Here is a 19,455-nt window from a genome sequence, read left to right on the forward strand (position 1 = left end):
GTACCCTTGCCTAATTTCTGTGGAAAGCCTCCCTAGCTGAGGCAATAAGGAACTGCCTAGAACTCTGCCAGCAACAGAGTCCTGGCCAACTCCTGTCCTGTTGCGGCCTGGCTCCCCCTTCACCACCTCTCTGAGGGCCTGGCAGCCACAGAAAACAAGGTAGCTGAGGCTGTGTCCTCCTGAGCTGTGTCCATGGTCCCTTCTGCTGACTGTGCCAGTAGCTATGAGCTGCCTCACCCAAAGCCAGGGCAGACCCACTCGACAGGCAGGCAGGCAGGCAAGAAGCAGCACACGGCATGCTAATATGTTCCAACTGAAACGGCTTTTTTAGGCCAATTCATCAGGTTGGCAGCGATTGAAACAATTAGCACTCTGGAAAGGGCCATAAACTAGTGAGACTATTAGAGAAGATGTAGTTACGGGCAGGAACCACCTGATTAGGGATGAAGAATTCTGAGTGGTTTAATTTTAATACTGTCAGAAAGGTTAATATTTAATTACAAATTATAATCTCCTTATCCAAGCTGTCTTAATATGTCTTCATAAACAGTGGAAGTAGAAGGAAAGTATCTGCTGACTTGCTGGTGTAGAAAGGAGAAAGGGCTTGATAAAAGATGGACGATGCAAGTCTTTTTTCAGTTGGAGCATCTAAACGAGAGGCAGATTTCAACTTGTGAAGGGTGTCCTGAAAGCTGACGATGGCATCCTTCAGTGCATGCTTCACCCAGGAGATGGAAGTGCCTACCACCCTCTCCCCTTGGAGATAGTGGGCTGGGTGATCCAGGCTCTGGAGTCAGCCATTCCTTGGCGCAGGTTCTGCTGGCCCTAGGCATGTTGCTTTACCCCTCCAAGTTTCAGCTATTGCCTCAAATAAAGCTAATCAGTCCTCTGTCTAAGATTACTGTGAGCATCAAGTGAAATACTGTGAATCACAGCGAGCTCAGGCTCTAACACCCATCAAGTACCTGATCCCTTGTCTCATATTTATCCATCACTCCATCCTTTCACAGCACTCCCATCTACTGTCTTATTTGATTTTACAAGGAAAATAGCTTAAATGCCAAATTAGAACCACTTTTCAGATGAGTATACTGAGACCCTGCAACGTTAAGGGCACCTGTTAGGCGAAGAAGTAAAATGAGAATCCAGTCTGTCAGCTATTCTCTCAAAACTGTTCTCTGCTGCAAGAGAAGACTAGATTATAAACCTGTCCTTCTTGTCCTTGTGTCACATAGGGAGACGAGGGGCGTGAGAATATAATCATCCATATATTTTTAAATCAGAGTTGGTACTTTTATAAAACTCCTACTTTGACCAGCCCTGTGGATCAACTCATTACAACATCTGTGTTTAGCATGGACATTATCTGGCCATGTAACAGGCATGTTTGAGACATGCCTTTATAATCTGAGGGTTCTGAACTGTAAGCTTGTCTAACCAGGATACCTGATGTTGCCAGGATCCAAGGACTGATGTGTGGGGAGTGTCATCTACAGGCCCCAGTGTAAAGGAGGGCTCACTCAGTGAACAAGCACTGGCCTGGGAGTCGGTGACTTGAATTCAAGCTCTGGCTTTCTTGTACCTTAGTTTCCTCATTTGAAAAGAGTCACTGATACCTCCAGACTTGGCTACCTCACAAAGACTTGTTTGCACTTTTTTCTTGTTTCGGCAACACCACACAGCATATGGGATATTTGTTCTCTAACCAGGAATTGATCCCATGCCCCCCTGCAGTGGATATATGAAGTCTTAACCACTGGACTGCCAGAGAAATCCCTGTTTGCACATTTTTATAATTTCTTTATCAGACCTCCTATGAGTTTTTTTTTTTTTTCTCTTATTAAACTCCACTGTTTTTCCCAAATTGAGCAGCTTCGTTAACTTCCATTATTAGAGTTAATAATCCTTGAGAAAAAAACCTTAATGGAGAAAAAAACCTTAACGGCATCCTGTGATTTCATCCTGAGATAGGGTGGTGGAGCTCTAAAGACCACAGTTATAGTATGATGAAGGGATCAAGAGCAGGGATCTGAGTTCAGCTCTAAACTACTCTGTGGAGTTGGCTGAGATCTCTGTTTACATCAGTTTCCTCATCTGTAAAATGGGTGCAATAATGGTACCTATCTCAGTGAATTATCATGAAGGTTAAGTGAGATAATGATGTAAAATGCTGTACACTATTCTTGGCACATTAGTAAGCAATCAGTACATGTTGGATACTATTATTATTACTGGCTTCCTTGGTAGCTCAGACGGTAAAGCATCTGACTGCAATGCTGGCGACCCGGGTTCGATCCCTGGGTCTGAAAGATCCCCTGGAGAAGGAAATGGCAACCCACTCCAGTATTCTTGCCTGGAAAATCCCATGGACTTAGGAGCCTGGTAGGCTACAGTCCATGGGGTTGCAAAGAGTTCGACAGGACTGAGCAACTTCACTTTCACTTTCACTGTTGTTATTATTGTTGCCTCACTTCTAGATAACCCTAAGCTAAGATCATGTGAAACCAAAATTATTCCCGCTAAGAAAATCAAGCCCTGAGATTTGTTCAGAGTTATTTAGCAAATCAGGAGAAGAACTTAGTAACTTGACATAAGAGTAAGTAAGCACTGAAGTCTATACTCCCTCTTATCGTAGGACATTGACTGACACTGGTTCTGGGCACAAAACTCAGAACCCTTAAGATGAAGATGCCAAAAGCCCAGCTGATTGAGGGAGTGGGACATATGAAACAACAGAGTATAGAGGCTAAGAGCACAGACTTGGAGCCAGATTGTCGGTTTGAGACCCTGGGCAAATTACTTTAATCCGTGACAGTCTTCTCATCTATAAGGTGGGGATGGTAATAGTACTTATCTCTTAGACTTACTCATGTTCTAAGCCCTTTAGAACGTGGGTTCTAGCTTGCTTAGAACATTGCCAAACACATAGTAAGCACTCAGTGAGTCTCAGCTGTTATCAGATGCCCATCTCATGGCTTCCAGCCCATTGCTTCCAGCACTCCCAGCTTCCGCATGTCTCTCTTCCTACCCTCCCTGAAGCCTATGTCTCTCTTGGCCAAGCTGCCTGGGGCCCTGTGAAGATGCTTACTGGCTAATGCTTCATCCTTGATAGCAGTGATCACCCCACATGGCCTTAAGAATTTCTCCGGGGTCTTTCCCACCTCTTGGGTTAGGGCCTGTCCTCAGGCCTCTGGTGAAACAGGGAGAGGACGTAGGGTGAAGAAACAGCACCTCTAAAAGGGGAGGCAGCCTGGTCAAGGCCACAGACAGTGGAGAACTGGGGTTGGAAGCCGAGTCCAGGGCTCTTTCTGCCGCCCTATACCTCAGATACAGAGTGACAGGACAGAGAAAACTAGAATACTTCACAGACTGAATTTCTGACCAGCAGCTGAACTGCAGTATGGCCTGCATTTCAGATATAGCCATTAATACCTCCCTCTCAGGTCTTGGCACCCGCTGTTCCTCAGCTCTCAAGAGAAGTGTAGTCAGTGGGTGCCAGTAGGAGAGGAACCTGAGGAGTCTCTGGGGAACCCTTATCTGGGTGGAGAGACAGGGTACCTCTGAATCCCCTTATAACACCCTAAGTCCCTGAGTTCTTCATAAAAAGGAGAAGGCATTCTGCTTGTGTTAACTCGCAAATCCCACTCTAGACAGTATTCTCTCCCTGGGCCTAATTATGGTAGGGCCTCACCCAGGAGGCCACCTCCCTTGGAAAGCACCCCTAGGCCCAACCGTGGAGAGAGAAGGGCTGCAAGCAGTGTTGTGGAGAGCACTTGAATGACGTGAAAACATGTAAATAAATCAGATTTATTAGTTTAAAAGAAAAGTAAACTAGGGTGTAGAGAAAAGGGAACCCTCCTTCATTGTTGGTGGGAATGTAAATTGGTGCAGCCGCTCTAGAAAACAGTATGGTGATTCTTTTTTTAAAAAAAAGCTAGAGTTATATAATCCAGCAGTCCTACTCTTGGGCATATATCTGAAGATGATGAAAATTCTAATTCAAAAAGATACATGTACCCCAGTGTTCATAGCAGCAGTATTTACAATAGCCAGGACATGGTAGCAACCTAAATGTCCATCAATGGAGGAATGGATGGGGAGGGAGGTTGGAATATTATTAAGCCATCAAAAAGAATGAAATACTGCCATTTGCAGCAACATGGATAGACCTAGAAATTATCAAACTATATAAAGTAAGTCAGAGAAAGACAAAAATCATGTGATATCATTTATCTGTGCAGCTTAAAAAGTGATACAAATGACCTTATTTACACAATAGAAATAGACTCACGGGCAGAAAACAAACTTGTAGTTACCAAAGGGGAAATGGGGAGCAGATAAATTAACAGTTAATTAACAGATATACACTGCTGCTGTTGCTGCTAAGTCGCTTCAGTCGTGTCCAACTCTGTGCGACCCCATAGACGGCAGCCCATCAGGCTTCCCCGTCCCTGGGATTCTCCAGGCAAGAACACTGGAGTGGGTTGCCATTTCCTTCTCAAATGCATGAAAGTGAAAAGTCAAAATGAAGCCACTCAGTCGTGTCCGACTCTTCGTGACCCCATGGACAGTAACCCACCAGGCTCCTCCGTCCATGGGATTTTCCAGGCAAGAGTACTGGAGTGGGGTGCCATTGCCTTCTCCACAGATACACACTACTATGCATAAAAAAGATAAACAATAAGGACCTACTGTATAGCACAGGGAACCATATTCAATGTCTTGTAATAGCCTGTAATGGAAAAGAATCTGAAAAAGAATATATGTGTGTCTTTGTGTGTGGGTATAACTGAGTCACTTTGCTGTACCCTTGAAACTAACAGCTTCGCAAATCAACTATACTCTGAAAAATAGAAGAAAACTAAAGCAAAGGGACTTGTGCCTATGTAGACTTGCAGAGTGGAGGACACCGTGGAGCTGTCTGGGTGTTTGTCGCTCCCCTCCATCTCATCATGGTCCACGCTGGTGGTGGCTGACTTTGTCTATGTCAGCCTGTCCCACTCCGGTGCTCCTAGAGGACAGAGACATACATAGCTCTAGTGCTCAGCACACACAGGACGCCTTCAGGAAATGTGTGGTAAGTGGATGATGCGGTGATCAGGCCGAGTAGAAGCCTGGAAAAAAAAGACTTTCCAGGCCAGTTTAAGGGCAGGGACGTGACTTGGATTTATTAAGGTAGGGAGTGAGGGAATCATTTAGGGGATGAGTGGACAGAAAAGGAGACAAGGAGCCAGAAAACACTGTCATGAGAACGGGATAGAAGATCTTGGCTTGGTGTGGCTTGAAAGCCCAGAAGATATTTGAGATGCTCTCCTCCTTAGCCCTTCCCTCTGCCTTCCTACCTTCAAATGGACTCGTGCTTGTTTCCACACAGGGTTTCATCAGGCTAGACATGTCTGAGTTCCAGGAGCGGCATGAGGTGAGTGAGAGTCCTTGGGGAAGTCTGGTTTGGAAAGCCTGTCAACATGACTCTGCCTGGGTATTTTGATGTGACTTGTCATTCAAGCCTGAGATAATTACAGCAGCCTTGGAATTTGTCCTTTGGGGACATATGTACACAGTGGGGTCCATCTGTTTTGCATAGGATTTGCTCTGAAGAATAAACATAGAAGAGATCCAACTGCTCTCCTATCACAGCAAGATTCCTTCCACCCCAAGAGATAACCTCACCTTGTTGAAACAGGCAGTCTTAACAGTATACAAAGCCAGCTTACCGTGCATGCCCCGTATTGGAAACTGAAAGGATGGAAAGGCCTGCCTAACTTAATTCTCTCCTTCCGCCAGGTAGCCAAGTTCATCGGGTCCCCACCAGGCTACATTGGCCACGAGGAGGGTGGCCAGCTGACCAAGAAGCTGAAGCAGTGCCCCAACGCCGTGGTGCTCTTTGATGAGGTAGACAAAGCCCACCCAGATGTGCTCACCATCATGCTGCAGCTGTTTGATGAGGTGAGTCATGGGGCTGGGTTTGGCTGGGGGACACCTGTAGGTATGAGGGGGCTATGAGCAGCAGGACCTGTGGATCCGGAGTCAGTCGTTCATCAAGTTCCTGCTTCTCAGTTAGCAGATGTGGCTTCACCCCTTCTCTGGACCAGGGCCCAGACTGGGCACTCCAGGAAAAACAAGCAGGGCCCAAAAGTTGAAATGTTGTGGCTGCCCAGGTCCCTTTTAAAGAGAGAATGGGGCAGAAGTGCCAGGAGAGAGTGAGACCTGAATTTTTAGTTCCAGCTCAGCTCCATCTCTAGGAACCTCATGTGAAAAACAGGGAGGCTGGATCCAGTAAGCTCCAAGAATCTCACTCAGACGGCTCCTGCTCCTTCCTTGCATCATCTTCACCAGTTCTTTAAAATGTTAGTAATGTTACTGCTGTCTGTGACCATTGCAGTGATGATGGAATGGTGGTGCCCTGGCTTATGGAGTGTTCTTCTTCTGAACAGCTCCCGGCTCATCACAAACGAGAACAGTCTCCCTCTCAACTGACCGAGTGAGCTCTAGATGAGAACAGCTTCCTTTTATTCAGCAGTCTATGCAGTAGGCTTGTGCTAAAGATGTTACAGACTTTATTGCTAATCATCACAATAGCCAGGCAAGGAGGTAACCTTTTATAACAGATGTAGAAACAAGTTCAAGAGGTTGTAAATGACTTGCACAAGGCCACAGAGCACAAGGCCAGAGGAGCCATAAATGGTCTCAAGATACATCTGGTCCCAGAGCCCAGGTCTCCCCGCTGTACCTCTCCTTATCTTGAGCAGGGGAGGGAGGGCTTACTGTCAGGGGAGGGGCTGACATCCACCTGTTCCAGGTGAGGCCTTCCTTCTGCTCCCATGCAGAGGCTGTGTTAGCCAGCACATGGGCAGACCGAGTCCAGCCCGCCTTTCCACTCAGCCCCATCCAGCCCTGGGAAAATGGAAAGGGGTTTGCTTCTCAAAATCTCACAGGTTCGCTGATGAGATACAGGAATGGATACCCCTGGACCAAATAGCACACCAGGTACCAAGCCAGCCAGAGCCAGATCCAAGTGTCCCCACAACTGCCCACTCACTGGCTTCCCCTCCGAGCCCAGCATCCTTGGCTGCCCCAGTTTTATTGCCCTCCTCCTAGGCTCTTATCTGCTCCCTATCCTGAGAACTCCTACTGAGGAATGAAGGCCAGTCCTTCAAGGGTCACATATTCTGTTTCCCACACCTGTGCTCTGATACTCCCCCAACTCCATTCTAGACTGTTAATAGGATTCAGGTACACAGCTTATGGACCAGACCCAAACCTGCCCTATCAGGTAGAAAAGGGATGCGATCAAGTTGGCATTTTTGTACTTTATGTGCAAGGCACTGTTTTATGAACTCCTTTAATCTTCCCGATAACCATATGAAGATAGTCATTATTACTACCTCAGTGTGGCAAATGTAGAAACTGAGATACAGTGAGATAACTGATTCATCCATGGTCACACAGCTGGGAAGAGAAAATCGAGGGTTTGAACCCAGGCACTCCAGTTCCTAGAAGCCACAGCTTAAATAATAACTCCCAGGTACCTAGTCTTTCCAGGCATTCTCAGAGCCCCCAGCACCAGGGGAAACACCCCGTCAACTAACTTAATTCAGTATGTTAGGGTTGGTAGTAGACACCTTGTGTGTAGGCACAGAGAGGCGTGAGGCAGCCTGCTTCATCCAGAGGACTGCAGCCTTTCAGTAATTGCCCGACTGCGAGGGAAGGTGAGAACAGAATGGTGGAGGTAGATGGGTGAGATAGACAGGGGCAGATTAGAATCTCAGGCAAAGGAGCGTGGATTTATTTGCTGGAGAGTAAGAAGCTTTCAAAGACTTGAGGCAAGGGAAAAGCATGATTGAATTTTCCTTTTATAAAGCTCCTGTAGGCAGCAGTGAGTAAATGGACTAGAAGGAAGAAGAGGGACCAGCGAGGAGACTGTTGAAGAGTCCTAGTGAGGGCTGGGGAGACGTGCTCTACAGCAGGGCCATTGGATGGAGAGAACTCCCAAGTGAGGAGACAGGGAGGTGACAAGGGTGACCAGTGGAAGTGTCTCTGGCCTGACGCATGGGTTCTGCCCCTATCAGAGGCAGGGAACACAGAGATGTGAGCAACAGATTGAGGAAGGTGAGGAGCTAAGGTTCAGAAGTGTTGAAAATGAAATACCTGGGATACAGCCAGATGGAGATGTCCAGGAAGTTGCTTGTCTGGAGTGCAAGAGAGGTCTGTGCTGGAATAGACTCAGGAGTGCTTCAGCACAGAAAGAGTCACAAGCCACAGGAATGGACGAGCGCTCTCACCTGGTAAGAGTCTGGTAAGCAGAGACGAGGCTTGCGACCTCTCCGCAAAGACCCAGAGGGAATTGCCAGAGAGTAGGAGGCAAATTAGAAGAGTGTGGTTTAGTGCAGGCAGGCAGAGGGGAAACAGGCAGAACAGACACAGCCCCTGCCTCAGTGCTCGGGAGTGAGGGGGAGACAGGCAGCAAAAAGCAGTTCAGCCACTGTGGTGAGTGCTGCCCTAGGATCAGTAGGACTAAGGGGCATAGAGACTCGCGCCCCCCACCCCAGATCCACCCATCCCAGATCCCCCAAGCTTAGGCCCAGAAAAGTGGGAGCCCTAGCAAAGCTGTCACCAAGCAGAGCTAATGCAGCTCACTTCCCAGTTGACCCCAGACCTACAGCACAGGGCACAAGTCCCAGGAAGCCCACTCTCTGTGCCTCCCTTCGAGGACAGAAATGGGGGGCCAGTGGGGAAGCAGCCCCTGTGACCCTGCAGTGAGCATTCACACCTCACACGCATGCGTGCACTCCAGTTGGGAGGCGGGTCAGCCACAGCTCCCTCTTTGGGACACATTTTATTGCCAAGGACTCTGAGGAGGAGGCACAAACACTGAAAGTCACCCTTGAGCCAGTCATGCACTGCACCTGCTCCCCTGGCCCGCCAGGGACCCATCCCCAGGCCCCGTTATGAGCAGAGCTTTGATCTCTCAGAACGGAATGGCCGCGGGTTATTGCTCTGGCCAGTATAGCCGTGTGTGCACTCAGTCCTCAGGGACGAGCACTGTGAACACAGCGGGGTCATCCACGCACACGCAGACCTGGTCCCCAAAACTAGAACTGCCCTCAGTGGATCTGTCATGTTGTAACTCGTAGGCAGGGGGTGAAGTGGGGAGCTAATGGCCAAGCTCAGGGACATCTGCTTGTACCCGTCCTTCTCCTCTTCCCACTCAAGGCTGGGACGGGGGAATGACCACGACTAGATCTCAAGGTCTCCTTTGAATAGACGCCCTTGGAGCTAACACTTCCTGAGAGGCCTGTGCCACGGGCCAGCGTAAAGTGAGGCAGAAAAGCACTTGGTACCATGCCCAGTACACAGTAGGTGCTCAGTTAATGCACATGCCTTTCTTTTTTTACCTCTGAGAGCTAGGGCTAGTCTGCCTTTGCATCTGCTTTAGAAGCAAGGGCTGACCTTGAGTGAGGCCCTCGCAGCCAGGGAAAGGAACATACTTAAGAAGGAATGGTTGCCTGAGGCTGGGGTAGGGCCCCGAATCACTGGCCTGGGGCAGGGCCCCTCAGGCTGTCAGTGACCTCTCCCTGGAGCCATGCTCTCAGAATTGGCAGGAGCTATGCTTTGTCTGCAGCCCCAGTGAATTCCTAAGAAGGTCTACCTCTCCCCACACCTGACCCAGTAGCTTAGCTTCTCTCCAGTCAGGATCAAAGGATGCAAACTGAATTTAGAAGAACTCTGAGAAGTTTTTATTTAGGAAAGAAAATTTCACAAAGCCTCCTTTATCCCACATTGTTGGTATGGCCCCAGGAGCCTGGTGTACAGTGAAAGACAGGGGTGCTGGGGTGAGCCTGTTCAGTAGAGTCTCAGCTGGACTGTGTTCCAGCTCTGAGACCTTGTACAAACTAAGCTCTTGGAGCCTTAGTTTCTTTGTAGGGGTGGTGAGGATTCAAACAGTCTGCAAGCAAGTGCTGAGGGCTGCTCTATGCCAGGCACTGTTCTAAGACCCAGTGAGAACAAGACCCAGCCCCTGCCCTCACAGAGGTACCGAGTAGGGCCCTGGGGGTGGCTGTGGGTGCCCATCACAGCAGACTCCACCAGTTCCTCTCAGCAGGGCATTGATTATTGCTTTTATATGTCATTGTTGTTCTTCAGTTGCTAAGTCATGTCCAACACTTTGGCAACCCTGTGGACTGTGGCCCACCAGGCTCCTCTGTCCATGGGATTTCCCAGGCAAGAATACTCGAGTGGGTTGCCATTTTCTTTCCAAGGAATCTTCCCAACCCAGATCAAACTCACATCTCCTGTGTTGGCAGGCGGATTCTTTACCACTGAGCCACTAGGAAAGCCCCTGTGCTTCTTTACAAATGACTGCAAAGTGCTGTTGTACCATGAGAGCCTTGAGGTTTGCTGAGTGGGCGGAGTTCCTCGCTCTTAAGCTGAACGGCCCCGGACAACTACACTTTTCTAGTTCTTCTGTCTCTTCCCTTTATTGTTGCCCCTTTTCTCTTTCCTTGGTGCATTTGCGTCTAGTAAAGATGCTTTCTTCTGTGTCACTTCTAGAAAAAAACGAAAGATTCCAAGGCAACTTCCCATGTTGATTAAAGGAAGAACATTATTTTTTATCTTAGGCCAGAGGATGGCTCTGAAGATGCAGAGATGATACCTGTTTCAGTTCATTTATCTGGTCTGCACAGTGGCCCTGTAGAATACGCTGTGACCTCCTATAGCAGCCTGGCCTTCCCTTTATCATAATGCCTAACCCACTGAATTCTAACTGCTTGTTTCCTGGCCTCACTCCTCTAGACTGGAGCTGTCAGGCTCAGTGAGTCCCCAGTGCCCCAACACAGAGCTCCACCCACAGCAGGCCTCCAGGAGAGTGTGTTGGATGGCTGCTTATACAGTCAGACTGGCTTCTGGGTGCCCTGAGAGATGCCAGGCAGCAGATGCAGTCTCAGCTGGTGGCTCTCCCAGCAGGTGAGCACTGAAACCAAGGTGTGAGAACAGTGCTCAGACACCCCAGAGGAGGGAGCGCTAACTGCCAGGGGGAGAGGGTTCTGGAGAGACCTCCTGGAAGCGGTGCCCGGCCTTACCACTCCCTGACCACGCAGTTGCTATTCCTTCCCAGGGCCGGCTGACAGATGGAAAAGGCAAGACCATCGACTGCAAGGACGCCATCTTCATCATGACCTCAAACGTGGCCAGTGACGAGATAGCACAGCATGCGCTGCAGCTGAGGCAGGAAGCTTTGGAGATGAGCCGTAACCGGATTGCCGAGAACCTTGGTATGGCATGTGGCCCACGTTTTCTTGGCAAACAGTCAAGTGACACGGCTGCCACGCTGCTCCAGGGGAAGGATGGAATCGGAGTCCCAGGGTCAGATGAAGGTCCTGGCTGGCATCTCTCCCTCACTGGCCCTGACTAGATACCAAGCACCCAACTAGATAGTGGAGGGAGGCCAACAAACAGTGCCCCTACTTCCTCAAGAAAGCCCCAGGCCTCTCGGGTAACAGGAGGGCTCCAGACAGAGGCAGGGACAGAGCCACCCCAAGGTGTGGGGCCAGGAGGAGGGCCAGGGTCTCAGGGGACTAAAGAGATGTGCACTTAACAGGGAGGGACACTTTGGTGCAGCAAGGGGCTGGCAGATCAGAAACCTGGAGGTGGGCATGGGTGGGCCCTGGAAAGTGCTGGAAAGGGGAGTGTGTCAGGGTGGACACTGCTTCTATCAGCCTTCTGTCTAGGATTGAACTCTCCAGCCCCCTTCTTACAACTCAGGACTCAAGTCTCAGTCCTGACTCTTCTCCTCTCCCCTCCGCTCCTTCATGTAATTCCTACTGCACATGAGCACTGGAAGGGCCTGGGAAGTATGCAGTCCAGTCCTCTGATTGTGCAGGTGATGAGAAGGCCGAAGCCCAGAGGGCACAAGATGTTGACCAGGATCATACAGACTGTCAGGGGCAAGAGCAGGCTCTTGTCATGGAGCCAAGGTGCAGCACAGCTCCCAAAGGTCCCAGGTATAGGGAGCAGGCAGTTTATGTTTCTGTCTCCACAGGGGACGTCCAGATCAGTGACAAGATCACCATCTCAAAGAACTTCAAGGAAAACGTGATTCGCCCCATCCTAAAAGTAAGAGTTCCTTGTCCTTCCCGCTGGAGCCTCGAGTTGGAGGGGATCACCTTAGCCATCGTGAAGATGTGGAAGCCCTCCCATCCATATCTTCCCCAGTAGGGTCCACTAATTCCGTTACCCACTCTGGGTCACTAAGCTCACATCCCTAACCTGGCCCTGCAGGCTCACTTCCGGAGAGATGAGTTTCTGGGACGAATCAATGAGATCGTCTACTTCCTCCCCTTCTGCCACTCGGAGCTCATCCAGCTCGTCAACAAGGAGTTGAATTTCTGGGCCAAAAGAGTAAGAGCAGGGACTGCCCATGGGTGGGGGCGGAACATCTAGAAAGCCCTGGGCCACATGCAGACATGCTGCTGTCTGACCTGTCCCAGGCTAAGCAAAGGCACAACATCACTCTGCTCTGGGACCGTGAGGTGGCAGACGTGTTGGTCGAAGGCTACAATGTGCACTATGGCGCCCGCTCCATCAAGCATGAGGTGAGTCCTGAGAGGACCTCCACACCTCCCTCTCTGTTGCTCCTAGACCCATTCGCTGGGCTCCCAGCCTGCCCAGGCAGGCTGGGGTTGTCCTTACCCAGAGCAGATGCCCCTTCAGAACCAAAAACAATATAATCAAGTAAAACCCCTGTCCAAGAGGGGAAATGAATTTGAACTTCTACGAGCGTCAGGGAACTGGGGCTAGGAACCTCAGAAACTGACTACTGACTTGTTAGTACTGTCCTGCAAGCTCATGTTGTTAGCCCTTTGCAGATGAAAAAACTGAAGCTTTGAGTAAGTTCTTGCCCAGGCAGCAAGTAACAGAGCTGGGCCTCCGGGCTTTGGCAGTGACGACAGCTTCCCCTACCGCCTGCAGGTGGAGCGCCGAGTGGTGAACCAGCTGGCAGCTGCCTATGAGCAGGACCTGCTGCCGGGGGGCTGCACCCTGCGCATCACTGTGGAGGACTCAGACAAGCAGCTGCTCAGGAGTCCTGAACTGTCCTCATCCCAGGCCGAGAGGCGTCCCCCCAAGCTGCGGCTGGAGATCATCGATAAGGACAGCAAGACCCACAAATTGGACATCCAGGCACCACTCCACCCTGAGAAGGTGTGCCACACCCTCTAGCGTCTACCTACCTGCCCATACGTGCCCTCAACACCTAATAAAGCCCCCTTGGCTGTGGCATGGTGACCGACCTACCTTCCCCTCCTGCTTCTCACCCCTCTGCATCTAGCCTAAGGCCTGTTACCTCCTCACAGCCCCTGGAAGATGCCTTCTCAGCCCCACCCTAGCCCCTTCGTTGTGGGGCCCACATGTGCTCCTAGGTCTCTGGGAGGGGAGCTGCTCCTCTGTCTGCTTTATGGCAGGGAGAAGAGGGAGTTCCCTCATCCCTGTCCTTCAGCGTGATCCTCATGTCCCAGAGCCTCTGGAACTTTATCATGTTTTCTGGAAGCTCAGAAGTATGGCAGCTGAGAACAGATCTGGCTGGAAGAAGACAGGGACCAGGCTATGACCTGCTACCCTCTGCTGGCTCTCATGCTACTGAGTCCCCAGAATGTCTCCACAGGGAGCAGAGAAGTCAGAGGCCCAGACACAGAGCTTCTGCATTTAAGCCATTGCTTCCTCTTTCCCATGCCCTAGAATTCCAAGGGGAAGGGACTCTCGGAACCCTTCCCCCTTCCACTGCTGTGTCGTAGCTACTATTCCTCCCTGCCCCACGTTCAGGGGTCAGACCAGACCACGTCTCTCCAGCCTTGGAACTAGGCCAGCATTGGGCATCTTTAGGAAGAAGGCTGGGTACTACCCTACCCTACACGGGGCCTGGACAGAAGCACCAAATGACCAAGCAAGCTTAACTCTTCGGGTTCTCTTGCAGGAGACCAACAACATAGACAGTGGAGAACTGTAGGGGGAGGGATCCTTGGGTCGGGCTGTACCCAGATGGCCATGGAGTCTGCCTCAGCCCCGTTTATACCGTGGTCGTAGCTAAGTGAACATGGGATAGACAGCTCCCTCATGCAGTCTGCATGCTAGTCACTAAGCAGAGGACTGCACACCATCCCCCAAGGCTTTTCCATACACCAGGCGTGTTCGGCCTCAGCTTAATCAGCAGGGCACAGCAAGGCTTGGTACGTACATCCTTGGGAACCATCTGCAGTAGCCACCATTGAGGACCATGCCATCAGCCTCCCCTGAAGGGCCACTTTGGAAACCCTCCTTTGGTGTCAGAAAGTCTCTTCCAGGAAGCAGAAAATGGGGACAGGAATCACAGTCCCCCGAGTGGTGGAGGAATATCATGACACGGCGGGTGGGGGGCAGCCGGAAGCTGGAACATGGGCTCCAGCAGATGCTGCAACAGGCACCATCCAGCCCCTCAAGGAGCTGTCTGCCGCTTTGTACCTCAGTGACTGCCACTCTTTGTTTATTTATTAGTAGCAGTTTTTTTTGTTGTTGTTGTTTTACTTCTTGTTCTGAAATAATTTTAGACTTACAGGAAATTACCACACAATAGTAGAATTCCATGCACCCTTCATCAACCATCTGTTAAAAATTATTAAATTATAATTATTAAAACCAGGAAATTAACATGATATGGTACTACTAGCTAATCTCTAGGCACTCAGATTTTGCCGTTTTTCCCACTGATGTCCTTTTCCTGGTCCAGAATCCAGTCGAGGATCCTGTGTTACGTCTTGTTGCGTTTCCTTTATCTCCTTCAACCTGTGACAGTTCCTCCATCCTTCTTTGCATTTTATGATCTTGACACTTTTGAAACCTCCAGGTCAGTTAAATTTGTAGAGTGTCCCTTAATCTGAGTTTGTCTGCTGTTTTCACATGCTAGATTGAGGGTCTCCATTTTGGGCAAGACTAGCCCTCAAGTGATGCTGTGCCCATCCTTATAACTCAGAGCAGGTGATACATGCTGAGGTTGTGTATACCAGTTCTCCACTGTAAGATTACTAATTTTCCCTTTGAAATGAATAAGAATCTCATGGAAAGATAGAAACTGTACAGATGTCTTATTTATCCATAGAATTTTGCCCGTTGATTTTAGCATCCATCATGTAAATGTAAACGCGTTAGTCACTCAGTCATGTCCGACTCTTTGTGACCCCATGGACTGTAGCCCGCCAGGCTCCTATGTCCTTGGGATTCTCCAAGCAAGAATACTGGAGTGGGTTGCCATTTCCTTCTCCAGGGGATCTTCCCAACCGGCTCTTGCTTTTAACAAACATTAATATTATATTTGCCTAATGATGACATTGTTTTCTTATTCCATCTATATGTATTAATTGGTATTCTTCTGTAAGGAACAGCTGTCTCTTTTCTCCCATTTATTTATTCAATAATTTACCTATAAGTAAAAACTAATGAATACTTGTTTTAGTCTATGGGTTATAGCCTACTAATAGTACTAATAGAATTTATTTCATTGCTCATATGGCCTAGATTTGGCCATTGGGAGCTCTTGAGTTGGCTCCTGTGTTGTTTCAATGTTGCCCCATCGTTTTTTTAGTATTACCTTATTTTCTGGCACCACAAGGTGTTCCAAGGTTACTTACACTTTTCTTGTCCCAGCCCTGACTTCAGCCATTTCTCTAAGCAACTCCTGATGCCTCTTATTTGAGAATGGTACTTAGAAACCAGGGTGGTATATTCATTGCTCCTGGAGTATCATTGCTTCTAGGCCTTTTCAGCACACAAAGCTAGGAAATAAATATATGTGTATATGTTAACACATGTGTCACACACAGCTGAATTTATTACTAATCTGTCCATCTGTATATTATTAAAAACCATGAGTCCATATTGATGCCTACAAGTCTAACCCCACACCACAGGGCTTGCCATTATTATTAGCACTTTACGATTCATTCTCTGCTTCTTCCTCTCCTGCTATTTCTGTTTCTTCTCTCATTTTCATATTTCTTTTCTCATTCTCATTTTCTTCTCTCTCTGTTTTCTGTTCAGACTCCCATAGAGGCTCTAATTAAGTCAGTCAGTGACCATCCCGTGTGGAGCACTCCTGTTGGGTAAAGTTCTTATGCCCAGCTGTCCGTCTCTTGGTTCAGTCAGCTGTGGCCAGGACCAGCAGACATACAACTGAAAACCAGATAGCTTTTATACAGGAAAACCCAATGACTACCTTTCTGAGAAGAGAATAAGGGACAGAGTAGACCTCCGATTCTAAGAAGCTTGAGTATCACTTCTAGAGACTCAGCTGGGCCTTGTAGGTGATGTTGGACGCCTGCCTTATACTTTCACAGCATCCTCGACAGGACTTAGCTCAGTTGCATTACTTGTTCTGTGTTTGCCTTTGTCATTAGAGTGTAAGATCCACGAGGGCAGATACCCAGTTCTACTGACTGTCCTGTTCATAGAAGCTGGCACAGAGCCTTCACATGATGGCTGCTCCAGGTGTTTGGATGGATGGGTAGGCCCTGCAGCAAGCACGGATCTTCACAGTGAGGCCCAGGACACAACAGTATCCTATGTTCGTGGAGCGAACATTTGTCATGTGCTTGTGGCCAGGCAGCAGAACTTGAGAGGATAGGGCAAAGTAAGACCCCAGACACCTTACTGAGTATCTAGAAATACATGAGGCTGGACTTGGAAGTAAAATACCTTCATTGTTCAAAAGGAAAAATTCAAAGGTGCTTAGTGATTGTTTTAGGAATTTAGAAAAAAAAAAACATTTAAACCATAGGAAAAAAGATAAAACCTGAAGTTAAGTAGAAATGCAAAAAAAAAAAAAGGATAAGTAGAAAATGATTCTTTTTGGAAACACCAATAAAATAGATTTTCTCAGTCTGATAAAGGGGAAAAGTGGAGGGGGACAACATCAGACATAATCATATATATGGAAGAGTTTTAAATAATTTTAAGGTAAGTCTTGTGGCCACAATTTTGAAAACAGAGCAGATAGATCATTTCCTAGCAAATACTGACCCAAGGTATAGTTTGAATAAGCCAATTAATTACCAAAAGAAGAAATTGGAAAAGTGATTGCAATTTTACCCTTTTAAAAGATTCCTCTTTAAACTTTTTATTTAAAATTTATATGGAAAAGTATACAAATCACAGTTATGCAATTCAGTGAATTATCACAAAGTTAATAACACTGTAGCCATAACCCAACCCAAAAAATATATCAGTGTGATTTTTAATTACTATATAAACTGCTTCAGATCATTGGAAAAGATTAAAAGATGCTCAGTTGGTTTTTAAAGTGCAGTGTAGTATTAATACTCAAACCCGATAAACTGCCAAAAAGAATGCCATAGTGTAATCTCATCTATGACTATAGGTGTAAAAATTCCAAATAAAATTAAGTTGAACTTTATAACATGATTACATAAGGTTTATTTTAACATTATTAACATTATTACATAAGGTAATACAAGCTTCTATATCAGGAAATATTACTAATATATTAATCTCAAGAACATGAATATTATTTAAATGTCTGTAGATTAACATTTTCTTATTTTGATAATATTTCTTAAGAAGATATCCTTGTTTTTAGAAAATACACATTGAAATATTTAAAGATAAAGACAATTGGCAAATGTTTCAAGAAACTAAATTATATACATACACATATGTATGTATACAAGTGTGTGTGCTAAGTCGTTCAGTCGTGTTCAGCTCTTTGTGACCCCCTGCCAGGCTCTTCCATCCATGGAATTTTCCAGGCAAGAATACTAGAATGGGTTGCCACTCCCTTCACCAGGGGATCTTCCTGACCCAAGGATCAAACCCGAGTGTCCTGCATGGGCGGCCAGATTCTTTACCACAGAGCCACTTACACTCATAAAAAAAAATACAGAGCGATTAAACACAAGTATTCTCACTGAGGAAATCAGTGAAGGGTATACAGGAATTCTTTGTATTGTTTCTGCAGCTTTTCTATAAGTCTAAAATTATTTCAGAATGAAATTTTTTAAATGAGAAACATTTAATCAGTATGTACTGAAAAAGCATTTGACAGAATTTTACAGCTTTAAGTATGATTTGATAAACCTCCAAGTAAAAGAAAAAGAAACTGTTCATCAAAAACCAATAGTAAATATTAAAGTCTGAAATAAGAGTCAACATTGATTTGAAAATTCAGTTGAAAATAATTAGGCAATAAAAGTGAATAATTGGTATATGTATTGGAAAATAATAAATTGTTTTGCTGATATGTGACTGTGTGTTTAGGAAATCTAAGAGGCTCTAAGTAAAACCTATTAGCATTAATGTGGAAATTTGGTAAGTGTCTGAATAAAAGATAAATGTACAAAAATCAATAGCTTTTTTCTATTCCAGCAATAATCAACTAGAAACAACAACAAAAGTATTCCATTAACAGTTGAAATAAATAGGTATATGTATTTGCTCACATATACATAAAGTAACTCTGGAAGAGAGAATAATTGGGTAGAGAGGAAACAGCAATGGAAGGGTAAATTAACTATTTTTTATAATTTTAAATTGAATTTTGAACCTTATTAATGTATTACCTGTTCACAGTTATAAAATACTAAGAATAAATTTAACAAAAAAGGAAAATCATATTGAAGGGCATAGCACATGATCTGACAAATGAAAAGATATGGTTCTTGGAAAGAACCTATATAATTGATATACTAGATGTCCATCAGCAGATGAATGGATAAGAAAGCTGGGGTACATATACACAATGGAGTATTACTCAGCCATTAAAAAGAATACATTTGAATCACTTCTAATGAGGTGGATGAAACTGGAGCCGATTATACAGAGTGAAGTAAGCCAGAAAAAAACACCAATACAGTATACTAATGCATATATATGGAATTTAGAAAGATGGTAATGATAACCCTGTATGCAAGACAGCAAAAGAGACACAGATGTATAGAACAGTCTTTTGGACTCTGTGGGAGAGGGAGAGGGTGGGATGATTTGGGAGAATGGCATTGAAACATGTATAATATCATGTCAGAAACGTATCACCAGTCCAGGTTTGATGCATGATACAGGATGCTTGCGGCTGGTGCACTGGGATGACCCAGAGGGATGGTATGGGGAGGGAGGTGGGAGGGGGGTTCAGGATTGGGAACACTTGTACGCCCGTGGCAGATTCATGTTGATATACGGCAAAACCAGTACAATGTTGTAAAGTAATTAGCCTCCAATTAAAATAAATTTAAATTTTAAAATTTTTTCATAAAAAAATAATTAATATACAATTCAGAACTACTGTTTTCTGGGTCTAGGAGATACAAGTAGTAGCCTATCAGTTACTTCAGTTCCACCTGGAGAGTGTGCAAACTAGAGGATAAGTAAATGTAACTACTATCACTGTATACCCTAAATAGAATCGTAAGAGAATGGAAA

General features: G+C 46.6%; 1 protein-coding gene across 1 annotated transcript in view; it reads left to right on the forward strand.

The window, feature by feature from the left end:
- CLPB (ClpB homolog, mitochondrial AAA ATPase chaperonin) overlaps positions 1-18,382 on the forward strand; it is a 147,282-nt gene extending 128,900 nt beyond the window's left edge. Inside the window, exons 10-16 of the mRNA XM_027562995.1 lie at positions 5,375-5,419; positions 5,785-5,946; positions 11,117-11,273; positions 12,041-12,114; positions 12,280-12,399; positions 12,489-12,593; positions 12,970-18,382. Of these exons, the coding sequence (XP_027418796.1) occupies positions 5,375-5,419; positions 5,785-5,946; positions 11,117-11,273; positions 12,041-12,114; positions 12,280-12,399; positions 12,489-12,593; positions 12,970-13,218 (912 nt within the window). The 3' untranslated portion in view covers positions 13,219-18,382. The remainder of the gene's footprint in view (positions 1-5,374; positions 5,420-5,784; positions 5,947-11,116; positions 11,274-12,040; positions 12,115-12,279; positions 12,400-12,488; positions 12,594-12,969) is intronic.
- Positions 18,383-19,455: the final 1,073 nt, after the last annotated feature.

The sequence above is a fragment of the Bos indicus x Bos taurus genome, chromosome 15 (genome assembly GCF_003369695.1).
Source record: "Bos indicus x Bos taurus breed Angus x Brahman F1 hybrid chromosome 15, Bos_hybrid_MaternalHap_v2.0, whole genome shotgun sequence".
NCBI classification, from domain to species: domain Eukaryota; kingdom Metazoa; phylum Chordata; class Mammalia; order Artiodactyla; family Bovidae; genus Bos; species Bos indicus x Bos taurus.